The following is a 16,802-nucleotide window of genomic DNA, read 5'->3' on the forward strand; positions in this document are numbered from 1 at the left end:
CCCTGCTCCGGGGTCTGTAAGCACATTCGGGGGACATTTGGTGTGCCTGATGGCTTAACATGCCTTAATTCTCAGATGAGGTCTGAAGAGACAGCAGACCTGCTGGCTGAGAAGGCTCAGATCACGGAGGAGGAGGCCAAGCTCCTGGCTCAGAAAGCAGCTGAGGCTGAACAGGAGATGCAGCGAATCAAAGCCACGGCCATCCGGACGGAGGAGGAGAAGCGACTGATGGAACAGAAGGTGCTAGAGGCAGAGATGTTGGCACTGAAAATGGCGGAGGAGTCGGAGAGGAGGTCAGAGGGTACAACCTTGCAGCTGCCTCTGCTTTGCTTTCCAACCCCATTCTGACTTAGCTGAAAGAGGGGCTCCTGCCTTGTGTTAGCCTGTCCGGCGGGTTGCAGTGAGCACTGGGCCTCTCCTGGTGTACACAGCAAGTGGCCTGAGGCTCAGCCTGTTTCTCTCTCCATCTCGCTGTTGCCACAGCTGGGCTGGCCCTGAGTGGGAAGTGGTGCTGGTAGAGCAGTGGTGGCCCTGATCTTTCCCTGGATTGGAGCTGGAGACCCTTCTCTGAAGCCTCCTCTGGGAGAGACACTGTGGTGAGAGCTGGCAGGGCAGGAGGTACCGCAGCCCTTGGCACTCTGCAGTGGAAGCCAGCTCTACTTTTGGGTGATTTCAGCAAACATCACTGCATTTCCCAGAGGATTTGACACCATTAATAACTCATTGGATTTTTTCCCTCTGGGTGGTAGATCTACCTTCCCTACTTTCTCTCCTCTGCTTTCCTCTGAGCTGTTTAGTGCTTCTTACCAGCTGGGAGGTCTCTGTTTTAGGAGATCCCTGTTTCAGGTTAGCCTTGAGGTCTCCCTGGCTCCTGGAGTCCATGATTCTTACGAAAACTGCTGTTTCCATCCCCTTGATAGCAGAACCCAGGTCCCATGGGGTGTTTGGTAGTGAGGAGGTAAAAGATGATTCTTGTTTTCTTCCTTGTATGGAAGTTTGGATGGAGTCAGCCCTTCTCCTTGGACAAACACTGCTCTTGTCCATTTTCTTGCCTTGGTCTCTACCTTGTGGCATCTCTGCTCAGATTTCAGTCAGGCAGAGAAAGCTCCCATCTCTAGTTGGCCTTCTCCTTGCAAGGAGCCCTTGGGCCCCAAGGGCAGATCCCAGAGTCAGGATTGTTGGCTCTGTGAGTAGGTGAGATCTTGGGTGCTTTTTCCTTTTTAAATGTAGTATGGAATTGTTGGAAGAGGTTTCCTTGTCAGAAAGCTGCCTCTCCTGCTGCAAGCCTGAGCTTGTTTCAGAGTTGTTCTCCCCACTCCGGTGCCTCAGCACACTTCCTCAGCCCTGCTTACTGATGCTCCTGCAGAGCCTGTGTCAGAGCTGCCCTTCCATGGCTCCAATTTTTCTGCTAATTAAAACACTCCACATGTCCGAGGTTCTGGTTTCCACGCTCAATTTCTTAGCTTATTTAGTTTAGTTCTTCGTTTGGTTTGTTTTTTCTCTCATGTTCTGGGACAAATCTCAACCTGTCCTGCCCCTACACTGTAATCCTGCTTCTCCATCTTCTCATTCCTTGTGGCTTCAGTCTGATATTTGCCATCTGCTGTTTCCCTTCCCAGGGCAAAGGAGGCTGACCAGCTGAAACAAGACCTCCAGGAGGCTCGCGAGTCCGAGCGGAGAGCAAAGCAGAAGCTGTTGGAGATCACCAGCAAGTCGTCCTACACAGTAAGAGTGATCTGCATTGAGTTCCCACTTAGTGAACGTGGCCTGGAGAGGAGTCTCATGTCCCTGTCCCATGGGTGGAGGGGTACGGGCTCGCCTTGCGCTACTCAGCACCTCAGGAACCCTCAGCAGTGTTTGCCCGTTTCATCCACGCGCCCTGTCCTGTGGAAGACCACTTTGGTCTTCTGCCCCCTCCCATAATACAAGGGAGCTGCTGGGGAAATTAAAGGCACCAAATTTTAAACCAGTTTAACCCCCGTGTCAGAGCAGCACTCTGCTGGCACGTGGGGAACGTACCCACTTGGTAACAACTTTTAAAATAGGGCCAAATACATAGGGAATGGAAGATGTTGAGCTGGGCTGGTTCAGCCTGGAGAAGAGAAGGCTGTGGGGGGACCTCATTGCAGCCTTCCAGTACCTGAAGGGAGCAGAGAAACAGGAGGGGAATCAACTTTTTAAAAGGGTAGATAATGGCAGGACAAGGGGGATGGAGTGAAGCTAAAGGAAGGAAGGTTTAAACTGCTTATTAGGGGGAAGATTTTACAGAGAGAGTGGTGAGGGGCTGGAACGGGCTACCCAGAGAGGGGGTGGGTGCTCCATCCATGAGGGTGTTCAGGACCAGGTTGGATGGGGCCCTGGGCAACCTTGTGTAGCTCCAGGCCTGGAGGTTGGTGTTCCTGCCTGTGGCAGGGGGGTTGGAGTTCTGCGATCCTTGGCATCCCTTCCAACCCAGACCAGTCTGTGATTCTATGATTCTATGTCCTTGTTCTTGTGAGGTGGGATAATTATAGTTCAGGACCTATAACTTCATAGTTCAGTCATAAACCGGTCACTGTGCATCTGTGTGCTGGGAAAAAGCCCCACAACCCTCCCTTGAAGGGACATTATTCCATAATTGCCCATTAAGAGGATTTCACACCTTCCTCTGAAGCATCTGGTCCCGGTTGCTGCTGGGGACTGAAGCACCAGACTAAATGACCATCTCTCCGATCCGTCTGGCAGTTCCTTTTCTCAACTTCTCTAATTGTGCTGCAGGGTCTGTAGAACCCATCAAGAGCTCAGTCCCTGCAGCTCACACCTGCCACAGCGCTGCGGGCTCGGCTGCCTCGCTGTCCTGAGGGGCACAGGGGGAAGAGCTCGACAGCTTCAGGAACAGACTCAACAGACGTACAGGGGACTTATCGACCCTCCCAGCACTGAAGTTTTAATTTGTACCTGCAGGTTTCTTCTCCCCCCCCCATCCCCTGTCCCCTGGAAACTTTGACAGAATAGATTGAAGAGGGTTTGAGAAGTATTAACTTTTCATCCCGGTTCTCTGCAAAAATACATGGAAACAGTGTTGGAAAATGGCCAGGTGCTCTTAGCCATGGGACATGGTGCTTTGTAAACCCTCCCTTTTCAACTCCTCATATTGTACAGTCACCAGGTTCCTTCAGTTCTGGCTGTGACCTGTACACAGGGTTGAGTGTCCTTGCTGAAACTCTGCTGCGTGGCTGCATCGGTGTCAATGTTTGGGCAGTGCTTAAACACCCCTGTTCCTTCATCTCACTGTGCCCATCCTCAGTCTCAGGGGCAGAACCTCTGGCTAGCGAGTGCTCCTGCGTAAATCCCCGTGCGGTGTCGGTGCTGGTGTTGGTGCCGGTGTCGGTGCCGGTGGGCAGCCGTGTGACTGCGTTCCTGCCTGCGGAGTTAAAGCCTCATTAGTGGGAATGGTGTCTGGGTTTGTGGAGCTCAGCTCCACCCCCCCAGCTGCATCTGCCTGGAGGCAATCCACCTCTCCTCCAGACACATGGGCTGCGTCCTTCCCCTTCCCCGCAGAGCACTGGTCTCCCTGCCACAGCTCTCGGTGCCAGGAGGGAAGGGGACATGCATTTTCCCTCCCCAGTTAGGAGGCAGGGTCCTCTCACGCAGCTGCCGCTCCTCCTGCCCCTCTCCTAGCCCTGGGAGGAGCACTGACAGCACACAGACTCCATGGCTCTTGTTCTCCAAGGTCAGGAGGAGGATGAAAGTGTGGCCATTGTGCCCATACCCAGGTGACAACACCTTGCTGGGCTCCTCTGTCCCCTGTAACGCCTGCCTCGCTTCTCCCTTCCCCTGTGGCCTCTCTGGTCGCTGTGCCATGTGTGTGTTTGGGCTGAGAGAGGGCTGAGATGGGCTGAGATCCTGTTGCTGTGCCCCACTTCAAAGAGCTTGATTATGGTGAGCCTGCCTCCCCTGCCAGCACACGGCAGGCAGGCGCAGCCCAAGGGAGGGAATAAGCCCAGGGTGGCCTGAGGGACGAGGCAGTTTTGAAAGCTGCTTTTGGGAAACTCGTGTCCCTCAGGTGAACGGCAGCTCTGCCGAACGGTGCAGGATTCCAGCTGCTCTCTTCCTTAATGAGGTTGTAACGCTGAGCTTGTTCTTTTCTGTGGTCCCAGTACTTGTGCTGTGTCATCCCCTGACAGGGCTTCCCTCTGGGGAGCAGGAGCAGGAGAGGAAGGGGCAGAGGATGGATGTGTTACAGAAAAGGCAAGGAACAGTTACGTTGATTTTTTTTCTTTTCTCTTGGAACTTTCCAGGCTCCCATCGTGCTTCTTTAAATCTTCTTTCGGTGTCTTTTTAGTCCTTGAAGCCCAGGCTGCTTTTGCAATGGGACTGGTAGGTGATGCATGAGAAAGACGATGTGAATCTGAGTCTCAGGCCGTCAGGGCCGGGAGAACAATTCATTCTTTACTGACTTGGCAGCGGTTCTTCACCTCCTTCATTGCCCTTCAGGTACCGCTCACGGCAAGACTAAAGGCGGTCAGCTCTGATCCTCTCCAAGAAGGAAGTGGCCATCCTGGCCTTGCCCAAATGCTTCAGCAGTGAAGTTAAGGCAGTGGCAGCAACAGGAGCTCTCCTCACAGGGGAAGCCCCATGACATGACTTGCTCTGTGCTTCCTCCATGTCGCCTGTCTCGCTCTTGTCAGCGTGGGGTTTGCCTCTGTTCACAGCAGGAGATCACTTTAACACCATAACGGGGTTATGCAGCTTGTTGCAGGTGAGACAACATGTAAGGGAGAAAAAGGTCCCTGTCCCCTTTACAATCCTGTGTCCCACTGACACCCACGGCCCCTGGATTCAAAAATCTCTGCATCCTGTGTGAGTCCTGTCCAGGGCTGCTGAAGATGGGAGGGAAGTCCTTGGCTCTGCATGCTAAGCCCATGCCTCTGCAACCCCTCAGCTCTTACTTTGCCCTTTCCTTAGTCTTCTTCACTGTTGCTGCTCTCTGCTCCACTGAATTTTTTGGTTGCTCCTGTCAGTGGTGGCGCTGAGGGGGGTTGAGGAGGTGGCTATAGTAACCCTGACAAATCGGCACCTGGACTTAATGATTGGCACAGCTGAAATTCCTGTGCTGTTTGGGCTGCAGGTTCTTTTGTCTTTTAAAAACCCCAAACAACAAACCCCAACGAGCTTATGGTGGGAAAAAAAGGCTGAAGGCTGTTTGAAGGCCAGGAGTTGGTTCCGATGGGCCCGGCTCCCCTGCCCAGCAGAGATGGTAGGACCTCACAGGGGAAGGGCTTTTGGAGCACCTGTGTGCTGGAGAGGGAAGGGACCTGAATGTCAATGGGATGTGAGTATTTAAATCAGTGGAGTGCTTTGGCAGACCTGTCCCTTTCCCTTTGAGACTGGAATTTAAGCACTGTCCCTCTCCAGAATTAATGTGGCTGTGTTCTGTGAGCACAGAGGGGGAGGGTAACGAATACACTTGTCTTGCTGCACCAGTCAATAACTTCCCAGTAACGCCCCAGCCAGCCCGAGCAGCACAGCTTCAGGTGTCTGTGTTCCTGGTTCACAGCTTCTCTCCACAGGGTAGGTGCCATGCCATCCCTCACAGGCTGGCCCAGCGAAGAGCAAGAGGGGAATGATCTTGGGCTGTTTGTGAATTCCAGGCTGACTGTGAGGGAAGAGGCAGGTTATTGTGTGGAGTAAATCTGTCACCACCCCGGCGCTGGCAGTTCTTGTTGAAGCAGAGCTAACTGCAAATGATCCCTGGAGTATCCCAGGTAGAAGAAAGAGGGAAAAGAAGAAAGAATGAGCTAGGTGAAACTCGAGATCTTGTTTGGAGGGGGGGCAGTGCCCTAGAACCATCCCACCAGCTTTTGGCGTGCGTTGCCAGAGCAGCCTGTCTCCACAGCACCACGTCCTGCCATCCCCCAGCCCCAGCTCGTTTGGGCATGTTGTTTTCGTTACAGGAATCCCTTAGAGCAAGAAGGAGCATCTAGCAGAGAGCTGGGTGACCTTTTGGATGCTGGGCTGGATTTCTTGTGTTCAAACTGAGGGCTAAGCATGCTGGCAGCAGTTCTGACTCAGATCCACGAGCGCAGCCATCTGCAGCCGCTGTGCCACCCTTGACGTGTGCCACTCCTTGCGGCTTCATCTCGCATACTGCAAGAGCAGAGTGATGGTTTGAGGCAGGATGCCTTTCCTCTGCTGGTAACAAGCCCTTTTATTAGAGGTGTGGCAGGATTTTTTGATTGAGAGAAGGGCCATTGGTTATTTTTTTAGGGAAGATAAAACCTGTGGGACTGGCAGTATGTCGGTGGCAGCTATCAGAGCGTTTTGCCGGAGGAGGAAGGTCCCAAATCCTCGCTCAGGTGTGATAAGAGTGGTTCCTTATGTTATCTCTGCAGTTCCAACCCAATCTGGCAGTAGTTCCTAAATCCTTGGAACAGTAAATTACTGCAAAGAGAAAAATCTCTTGGTGCATCTCCCTGGACCTTACTGAAACCGTGTCCCAAGTTAATCCTTGGGGTTACATTGCTCTTTGCTCACAGGTTGGGGAGCAGTGCAGAGCAGGACTCTGCTGTCATACAAGGTCTTGCATTGCCCCTGTTCACAGCTCGCGCTTTTTAGACTTGATTTAACGTTAAATAGCTGTCAGATGCCTCCCAGGAGGCAGCTTCTACCTGGCATTGTTTTAAGTGGCACAGCAGTGATAAAACCTGGATTCTACGAAGTTTTGGCAATAGATTCTGAAGGCAGGTAGTGTTTTGTCTCCTGTTCACTACCACAAAGAGCCAGGTCCCAGAGGAGCAGTAGCTCTGAACTGAAGAGCAAAGAGGGAGTGCAGCACGGGGATCTTCAGGCTGCTCTGGTGCTTGGGATGCCAGGCTGGTTTGCTGCTCCACTTCCACAGTGCTTTGGATTGCTGTGTTAAAAGATCACCAAGCTGAATAAAGTGCCTCACAATTCACTCTCCAGGAAGTTTGAGGCTGGTTCAGAGAAGCCAGGTGGTGAGTAGCATTGCCTCAGGGATACAGGTGCCTCCTCCCTCTCCCCCTGCGAAGGAGAAGAGCTGCTGGAAGGTAGAGTACCCGAGGACACACTGTTCCCTGTGTGAGTAGCTGATCAGGACCTCGCAGCATTAGCAGGTAGCATCTTGTAATGCTCTGCAAAGCGTCTTGTAGGTGTTGCTCTGGCTTTACCTCTGTGTCACAGAACATTTGCTATCGGAACACTTGTGCAGCCAAAAGTGATTAATTTGTACTCCCTCTCTTTAGCAGTCCATGAACTCAAGTACGACCGCGCTGCCGACCGACCTGCCAAGCTTCAACCTCATCAGTGAAAGCCTTTCCTTCGACTTCAAGGATACAGACATGAAGAGACTCTCAATGGAAATTGAGAAAGAGAAGTACGTGGCATGTGTCCAGTCAGGGCCAGGGCTGGGGAGGGGGGTTTGTGCCTCAGTTGCAGTGGGAGGAATTATGCCGGGGCTGAAACGTGACTTTCATGTTGCAGGAGAGTGTGGGGTGAAAGGCAGTGAAGTGTTTTGGGGTGCTGTTTACTAAGTTGGTAGTTGCTCTGCCCAGAACGTGATGTAGCTGCTGGTTGACCTGGGTGGGCACCTAACGTTGCAGATCTGTCTCTATGGTGAATTTAAGGACGCTGAGCCCTGCTCCAGTTGCTTCTTCTCCATGTGGTTGACCCGGCTGGAATTGTCCATGCTGGTAGAAGGGTTTCAGGACAGTGTGCATTGAGCTATTCCAGACTGGCCCTTGTGTGTTTGCAGCAACTCCAGACTGCCAGAAGGTGGCTGGAGCTGTGCTGAGGCCCCACGTTGGGGCTTTAACCCCTTTCTCTTGGAATCTGTGTCATGTTTATATATAAAAACTGCGCACAAGCAAGTTTGGATGTGATTATGGGCTTTGATCTTGTGTTTTCCTGAGGGTGTGAGTGTAGCCTTCAAAATTACAAATTTAGCAGAAATCAAAGCAGATCAGATTTTAATCTCTGTAGCAATAACGTGCTTTGTTCATTGATTGGGTGGCAGATCAAAGCTAACAGGGCTCTGCCATAACACTCTGGCCAAAGCTGCCCAGGGCTGGAATGAAACACCCTTGGATCCCAGAGGCTGGTTTATTCTGCCTCTGCCAAGCACCCTCTCCCATGTAGGAAATAACAGAGCGCTCTGCTAGAGACAGAGGTTCAAAACTTCTCCTAAAGCCAGAAGGAAAAAGATAGAAGCCGAAAATAACAGGATAATTCCTGGTTCTGTCCCCAGGTTGCTAACTAGGTCATCCCTCTCTCCTAAGCAGGGAAAGCTCTGCTCTGCCAAATGCTGAAAGCAGTTAACATGCTTTCGCTGGCTTCTCTGGGACTGTTTGCCTTCCTTGGGTGCTGAGATAAACCTCACCACAGATTTTGGCATTCTGAAAAGGTTCTTGTTAGTCTGCTGGTACTTGTGCCTGGGCCTTGGTGTTTGATCACAAGCACAGTGCTGGCACGGTGTGGTTATTTTAGTTTTATTTTCTTTTTTCTTTCCTCTCCAGCCGATGCTTCGTTGCAGAACACAGTCAGGGCTGGGTTTGTTGGGGTTTTTTTTTCCTTTCCTTCTTATTTTGGGAGACCTTTTTCTCTCCCAGGGATGCTGTGTATCTAAAAGATACCTGATGTTTTGGGAGCAGTGCTTGCTCCCACACGGTTTCCAAGCTAAATCCCTCTGAAACATGAGAAGTCAGTACATCAGGGTCCTTCCTTCCTGGAAGAATTTGGGGCTTTCAGTTTGTGAACTGGGTTTGAGAGAGAGTAGTGCTGTGTAAGCCTCTCTCTCATAGCCTGAAACCATGGAACACTAACTGACAGCGTGGTGTAGCTTCACACAGAAATGGGGGGGGACTTACAAACACCCCCCAGCACCTTGGGCTTGCGTTTGTCTCTTTTTATAGTAACATAACACGGTGGTGTTCTTGGGTCAGCTGCCTGGGTCCTCCTAATAACGAGCACATCATTGCTCAGAGGAGTTCACTGCATGCTGTAGGCTGATGCTGTTGGTTCCACACACTAGAAATGATGGAGGTAGCATGGGGTGGTGGTGGGGAGGGGGTGGGTTTCGGTTACAGATCCGATACCGGCTGCCGTGGTCTCATGTCACCGCATCCTGCACTAACCCAGGACATTTGTGTTTTGGTGTGTGCCAGGGTGGAGTACATGGAGAAGAGCAAGCACCTGCAGGAGCAGCTGAACGAGCTGAAGACAGAAATTGAGGCGCTGAAGCTGAAGGAGAGGGAGACAGCTCTGGATATATTGCACAACGAGAATGCCAGCCGAGGCAACAGCAAGCACAACACTATTAAAAAGGTATCGGAGGGCTCCAGTTTGTATCTTGCCTGATGAAATCCTTTCAAAACAGCAGCTAAATAACCTTTCTGTTTGGTTGAACTTTTGCACAAGTTGTTATAATAAAATTGTTTGATCTAGGCTTCCTTCCCCAGCTGCTTAGCTTTGAACCGGGGTGCAGAGAATTTTGGCTTCTGGTGGCTCCTGGCTTATACTTGCCACGGCCAAACCTCTTGTGTGTGGGGGTGCAAAGGTCTCAAGGTCTGAAGGTCTTGCTGAACCTTAACAAAAACTATCAGGGATGCTGTTAGGAGGGATCTGCTACCCTAGAGACCCCGGGAACAGGAAAAGCCCTACCTGCCTGTTGCAACCATTCCCTACAGGTATCACAAGGAAGCAGCGTTGGGCTCATCTGGTGAATAATCAGGGGCAAAACCACTCCTGATGTATGGGCTCTCAGCAGGAAAAGCCAAAATCCTCACCCTCCCTTTTGATCTGTTCTCCAGTAACCCGCTGTAGTGCAGCTTCAAATACTAACAGCAGAGTCTTGTCGTGAGCAGGGTGGGTGTGAGGTGTCTGCTCCCTGTGCTGTGGACCCTGGAGCCACCTGCCTCTAGAAATGCAGATGGGATGAATAACATGGCCAAAAAGTTAGGTCTGCTTGCTTGGGAGTCACACCTGAAAGGCCAAACTAAAAGCCCCTTCTTTACTTTTCCATCCCATCCTTTTCTCTTTTCACTCCATGTCTCTGCTGTTCTCCCAGCTGGGCTCAGCATAACGTGGGGCTGGGGCTACATCCATCATCAGTGTGCTGGGATGTAGCAGTCAGCTCCAACCACCTGCAGAGGTTTTTTTACCTGGGCTTTCCATCCCTGTGAAAGGCTTGGAAGGCTTCATGACATGGGATGCATGTTCAGGTTTTAAACCCAAACTTGAGGTTTTCAAAACAAATCCTTATTGATTTACTGCTCCTGGCTGAGTGTTACATCTGGAAGGGTTTGAAAATATCGGTTGGTGCTGCCTTCCACAGCTGGGAGTTGATCATCGTGGAACTGGGGCAGGAAAATGAATCTGGCAGGTCTCCCTGCCCAGTTTCCCCGTGCTAGCCCCGAGCTATTCGGGTTCCTGTCCCTCCAGAGCAGAGAATATAAAAATCTTCACAGACCCTTTTGTCATTCTGGAATCTGAAGACATTTCTGCTCCCAGTAGGTTTTGTTAGGTTCTGTCTCTGTGCTCAGAGTCCTCACTTTAAATGGAAAATGCTAAATTTTCACTTCTGACAGGAGCTTTTGAGATGAGTTCATAGAGAGCCGACGGTCCCATTTGTCTCACTTAAAGAAGGTGGCTGGGCAATCATTTTGCTGTCTGTCAGGGCTCATCACTGTAATTGGGACTGTGCGGTCAGTCTTTGTTCCTTTAAAGCAGGAGTCCTGTCCCGTCCTCTCCCTTCAGGAGAGGCCCAGGCTGCCCAGCTCCTGCTGCTCCCACGGAGGAGCGGAGGTTTTCAAATCACAGTCTATTAGTGGAGCACATCCAAATGAAATTACAGACCACTTCTGTTCCTGCCACCCTGAGGTCAGGAGAGCTTTTTGTCTCTGCAGTCGGGATGGGAAGGAGAATGGAGGCAGTGGAAATGAAAAGGAGGGTGGCAGTTTAGTGACACTTGGGTAATATCAACCCTCTGCCCCTCCTGGAAGCTGCCGATCGCTGCGGCGCTCCGGGCAGGCTGTACCCATTGCAGAAATGACATTACCCATATCACAGAGGATTATCCTGTTGTTGTTGTTGTTGTTGTTGTTGATTTTATTTTGCTGGTTTAGCCTCAAGCCCAGGGCAGAAGACCTATCTGCATTTGAGACTTCAAAGTAGGTTATTCCAAGGTACTCCGCGCGGGGCGATGGGATCGCTGGCTGTAACACTAACCCCTGCATGAGCTTGCCTGCAGCGTGCCCCGCTCCAGCCGGCTCCCATCGCTGCCACCCCAACAATGCTCTCCACTGGTGCCGGTGAGACCCGGGCTCACCGCAGTGCAGCACCCTGCCCGTCCTGGCGGCGAAGCCGTGCAGCACATCCCAGGCAGGTGTCCTGCCCGGCTCTCGCACCCTCAGCGCCGTTCGCAGCCTCTCTGCGTTCCATTTTCACACCAGATCCTCCGTGCTGGGAAGTGTCTTTTCTTGGCAGAAGTTGAGTTGGCAGCATCAGTGGGGGAGTGCGGGCGTAGGTGCTTAAATAATTAAACACGCCTCGTTTTGCTCTGCTGCCACTGGCTGGGGATCTATTGGAGGTGCAGGGTGGCCTTTGAAGATTCCTTTAATGAAGGAAGCTGGGACCATCCCCCTTGTTTGCTGCAGGAAAAAAAATCACCAACCCGCATCAACAAACCCCCAAACAAACCCCATCAGCTCTTGGCTGCCAAAACTGTCACAGCAGGCTAAAAATGCACGCCTCCCTCTTGGAGCGGGGCGGCACGCGGCGGCGTGATCCGCGGCGGCGTGTCGCAGGAACCTACAGCAGACGGCTGAGGACAGCTGGTGTCTGCAGGTAGCTCTGGGGCAAGGCTGGCGCTGGGGTGGTGCGGGGAGGCGGTGCCGCTGGTCCCCGTCACGCCTGGGGACGCTGGCTGTCGGAGCCGCTCTCCATCCTGCCTGTGATGCCTCTGCCTGTCCCCTGCCTCCTTCAGCACGCCCGTGACTCCTGCTCTCTTAACGCCATGTCTCTTCCTTCAGGAGCCGGCTTTCCCAAGGGCTCTGTGTGTGTGTGTGTGCTCCTCTGTGACTCTTTCCTTCTGGAGGACAGCTTTGGGGACACTGTTTTTATTTTGCTCTTTCCTCGGCTGGGTTTAGCGGGTTTGAGTGGTAGTGCTAAGGGAAGAAGCGTCACGGGTGCTGTGGTTAGCATCTCCCACGAAGGCGGGTGACAAACCTGGTGGGGAGCACCTTTGGAAAAGGCTTTTCCTACAGGTTGCTCCGAGGAAGAGCCTTGCCTGCATGGCAGACACGGACAGCCAGCTGGGGAGCAATTTCTCAGCACCCCCGGGGCTCTGTAGTGGAGGCAGAAGGATGCTTTAGATGCTGACTTGTCCCTGGCTGGTACCCAGAAGTGGTTAGCGCGGGGTTGTGCCATTCTTGAACGGACCAGTCCTTTCCAAGATGCAGTCAGTGCCCAAAGTCAGGCAGGTCAGGGTTTTGTGCCAGCTGTGCTCTGGGGTTGTCCCATGAGGGGCCTCTTGTCATTAAGCATTTCCTTGGGAAACGGATGAAGAGAACAGGAGTGACCCTGCAGGTCTGGTTGACCTCGGGGTGGGGGGGGGGGAAGACATCTGGGGCAGGCTGGTTGAAACACGCTGTCCTACCCAGCTGGCTTGAGGAAGTCTGTGATGGGTGAAACTGGGGCGAAATCCACTTGCAGCCGCAGCGAGAGGAGGTGAAGCGAAGCCCTGGCGACTTGTGAATAGAGTTATCCAGCAGCCAGGAGAGAGCCGGTGCCTGGGAGGAGCCCCCGTAATTAAACCAGATGCACAGCGCGCGCTGCGGTGTGACCTCTGGGGTTCCTCGCCTGCCTTTGAAGACGCCTGCTAAGTTTTTCATGTTTAATTACGTGGTTAACATGCTAATCCATTTTTATGGGCTCTGTGGGCACAGCACAAGCACCTCATCTAGAAACTGATTTCCCTTCTCCGTAGCGCTCTCTGCCCTGGGCTGGCGCTCCTGACAGCAGCTGCCTCGGCTTCCAGAGGTTTTGCCACTTCGGCCGTAGGAGAAGACAGAAAAACCTACTTCTTCCTCGTATCCTCCAGTGTAGGAAGGCTCCCAGGACAGGCTGCTGCTCTAAAACACAATTGGGTCTTTCATTCCACTCGCTCTCTTCTTGCACAGTCATGCTTATTTACTGTGATTTAAGCCCTTTGAAGTATCCAGACAAGGAGCAAATCTCCACGCCCGTTCCCAGACAAGCGGCTTTGTCCTTGAGCCCCGCTCGGGTCCTTCGGCAGGCAGGCTTGGCCTTTCCCTGCCAAGCTCTTGGGAAGCTCCAGGCTTTTTCTTGGATGCAAAGTGTCTCTGGGGCTCCAGTGCTGGGACTGGTGCGGACATCGATGGTGGGGTGACAGCACTCTTGGACTTTTCTCCTGACTGATCCTGGTTGTGATGCGGCGTTGACCTCAATTTGGGTAACACAGGAGTTTTCCATATCATGGAGGCACTTGGGGTTTGGATAAGGTACTTCAAATCTGCTTGTTTGTCATGAGTTGGCTGGTTGGGGCTTCTTGTGCCATCAGGCCAGGTAGAGCCATGTCCTGCCACCTTCCTTTGGGCACAGCATCGTCTCCTCCAGGTTTAGGCGATGAGCAGCACCTGGCTGCCAGGCACAGAGGGGTGAAGTGGGACCACGCAGAGTGGACTTCTGCTTGTTATCACTCCTCTCACCTTCTGCTGTGGTCTGTCCTCTGCAGCATCATGAGGACACTGGGAGTGAGCGACAGGCGCTGCCACCTCAGTCTCTCACGATGCAGATACGAAGCTGCTGTGCCATCACCGAATGTCATGAGGCTGCTTCATCATCTGGACAGGCCGAAGGTTTCTGGGAGGCTGCACTGGGGCAGACAGCTTCTCCACCCACTTTCCATCTGCGCCTGGCTAGGGATGACTGAACTGTGCCCCTCGAGGACTTCACCAAATGTTGGGGAGGTCTCCTGGGGACCCCCTTCTTCACCTCTCCCCTGTGGGACCTGCAGTCTCCCCTGCTTTGCTCTCGTGGTTTGCTGGGGGCTGGAGAGCCGTGCCTGTGTCAGGGAAGGAGGATGTTACTGTGCCCCCAGAGCTTCATCCCATAGAGGGAGGGACCCAGCACAAGAAATCCTTTGCTCTGGGGAGGGTGTGAGGAGGACACTGAGGGGCACAGAGCAGGCCAAGCAGCCTGCAGTGGATCCATCCTTTCCCTGCATCCTCTGGCAGCCCAGACTCCTCAGTCTCACAACTGGAGCATCGCCGTGACATCGCTGTGTAATCCACTCCCACCAGGAGAGGAGAAGGCTTCATGCTATGGAGTGACCGCTCAACCAGCGAGGGACTTCCCAGGAGGAGCAGCACCAGCATTTCCCATCCCTTCAGGACTGGTGAGGGCAGAGAGGAAAGATGAGCAAGGCTGCCAACTCCTTGCCCTGCCTGGCACCTGGCTGGGATGCTGGTGAGAGCGGGGAGATGCCAGTGAGCAGAGCAGCTCTAGCCACCTCCAGCCACGAATCTCCTGAGCGCAGGAGGAGATGGAAGCGCATCCCACGTGGGTCTTGCCCACACGTCCCTGTGTGTGCAAGGCCACAGCCCTGCTCAATTCGGTTTCTTCCTGCCCTGGTTCTCCTCCAGGCTGGGAAGTGAAACTCCCTGGCAGCTAAACTGGGACACGGCAGCCTCCTTTCCTTGTTTACAAGGAGCGAAAGGAAACTAGGAAACGTCAGGCCTATCAGCTATTTTTGTGGCAGCCTTTGAAAAGCGTTTCCTTCAAATGGAGCGTCATCTTCTCTCTTTTAAACACCCTCATCAAAGCCTTGGAGGCTGGGGGGGAAAGTTGTGCTTGGGAGAGAATAAACGGCAGCGTGGGAGTAAGAGAGAAACAGCGAGGGGTGGGGAGAGGGAGACAGAAGCGAGCTTTGGGCTTGAAAAGTAAACGTGGGAATTGAAAGGTCCACCTGGCCAGTGGGGGTGGAGATTTGGGGATGGAGAAGGACGTTCAGGGGAGTGAGGAAATAAAGAGGATTTAGTGTTGGCAACGCCTGGGTACTGATGTAGCGGGGACCACACATCTCCCTTCCCAGCAGCCGGCAAACATCCCCGGCGTGGCGTGGGGAGAGGTGATACCACTGGGGGCGGCGTGGGTCCTCTCCCCCAACCTGGCCAGGCTGCAGGATAAACAAGACAACGGCAAGGAAATGAGAGACTTTAAAACCTTTCCTCATTCCTCGGGCCCGAGGAGGGTGGGGGAAGGTCGATGTGATTTTCAGCCCCCTTCTCCTGCCCGTGCCCCATCTGCAGTGCGTGGGGAGGACCCCAACTCCAGTGGGTTTGCTGGGAGCCTGGGTGGTTTCTCTCTATTCGGTTTGCCCCGCCGGCAGAGTTCTGTGCCTGCGTTATTGGGTTAGCTGCTTGGAAATGTGCTCGCCTGTGAGGGGCTTATTGGGTTGCTTTCCTTTGGTTCTCTTAAATCAGATCAGGCCCGCAGCCCTGGGTAAAAGCAGAGCTCAGAGGAACCCCAGCGCAGGAATGCGGCGAGCAGGACTCTTCCCTTCCTCATATCTCGAGTCGTTTGAGCTCTGGCCGTTTAATTGCGCTCCCTCCCTCTCCCTCTCAATTCTCTGTGCTGGCTCGGGGAGTGCAGTGAGGAGCCCACCCTCCCTCCTGCAGGAAGCAGATTATCATAATACTGCTTGTAAATCAATTTTTTTTCCCCTCTCTCTGCGCTGACGAGAATGTAACTCGCTCTTAATCACTCTGCCTTGCCTGCACAATGCCATGCTACGGGGGGGGGGGGGGGGGGGGGCAGGGATATATCTATATATATATGTATTTCTCCTTGCCCAGCCGGGCAAAGAGGATAGGCAGAGGGTATGGAGAGTTTGCAGAGGTGCTGGAGGTCACCTCAGGGCTTTCCCCTGGCAGGGAGGGGAGAGGCTGGAGCAAGGTTGTGCTCTCCTCCCCAGCTGCTCTCCTCCTCCTCCCCACTTTCATGTCCTGGTATGAAGAAGAAAAGGAGGAAAACTCCCTGCAGTGGAGCTCTCCTGTTGCCTCTCACCTGAGGGTGAAGGTAGCCCTGCCTGCAACCCCCCAGCTGTGAGGAAAACAGGAATAAAAGGGAAAGGAAAAAAAAATGAGAGAGGGGAGAGAGTTTTCTCTCTGGGCACGGCGGAGCATCGGTGCTGGAGAGTCAAGGCGCAGTCAAGAGCAATCGTAATTTCCTCTCCGTTTATTCACGCGCCTGCCTGTAATCGGATGTGTGGAGGCAGCTGCCTGAGAGCTGCTGGGCAGTCCCTGTTCCCGGTGTGGGAGGGCCCACGGATGGCTGCCGGATGGGACGGTGCAGGGAGAGCAGCCTCAAGTGGCTGTAAGGGTGAGGGAGCCCTGGGACAGGCTGCCCAGGGGGTGTGGAGTCTCCATCTCTGGGGAGATTCCAGACCCATCTGGATGCCGACCTGTGTGCCCTGTCCTAGGGACCCTGCTTTGGCAGGGGGTTGGACCTGATGAGCTCTGGAGATCCCTTCCAACTCCTGGGATTCTGGGATCCTGCAATTCTGTGCCGGTCCCCTCCTCTGCTGAAGCTACTGCTGTGGGCTGGGCGATAACCCGCTGGTGTGATGCTGCTTTTCTTATGCCCTCCGGGTCACTGGGCAGCAAGGATGGCAAGAGACTGCTCTTCAGGGAGAGCCTGGGTGGGGACACATCCTTCTGGACAGGGAGAAATCCTCCTGCCCAGCAGCCAGCACAAGCCTCTGGCTTTCTTGGAAACAGCCAGAG

General features: G+C 53.4%; 1 protein-coding gene across 4 annotated transcripts in view; it reads left to right on the forward strand.

The window, feature by feature from the left end:
• NF2 (NF2, moesin-ezrin-radixin like (MERLIN) tumor suppressor) overlaps positions 1-16,802 on the forward strand; it is a 49,402-nt gene that overhangs the window by 29,337 nt on the left and 3,263 nt on the right. Inside the window, exons 12-16 of one of the 4 annotated variants that reach the window (XM_084271924.1) lie at positions 76-293; positions 1,620-1,725; positions 7,245-7,375; positions 9,162-9,321; positions 11,121-11,165. In XM_084271924.1, coding sequence (XP_084128050.1) covers positions 76-293; positions 1,620-1,725; positions 7,245-7,375; positions 9,162-9,321; positions 11,121-11,156 — 651 coding nt within the window. In that variant the 3' untranslated portion in view covers positions 11,157-11,165. The remainder of the gene's footprint in view (positions 1-75; positions 294-1,619; positions 1,726-7,244; positions 7,376-9,161; positions 9,322-11,120; positions 11,166-16,802) is intronic. The other 3 variants (XM_084271925.1, XM_084271922.1, XM_084271923.1) reach the window with 3 other exon arrangements.

The sequence above is a fragment of the Gallinula chloropus genome, assembly GCF_964237585.1.
Source record: "Gallinula chloropus genome assembly, chromosome: 17".
In the NCBI taxonomy this organism is placed as follows: Eukaryota; Metazoa; Chordata; class Aves; order Gruiformes; family Rallidae; genus Gallinula; species Gallinula chloropus.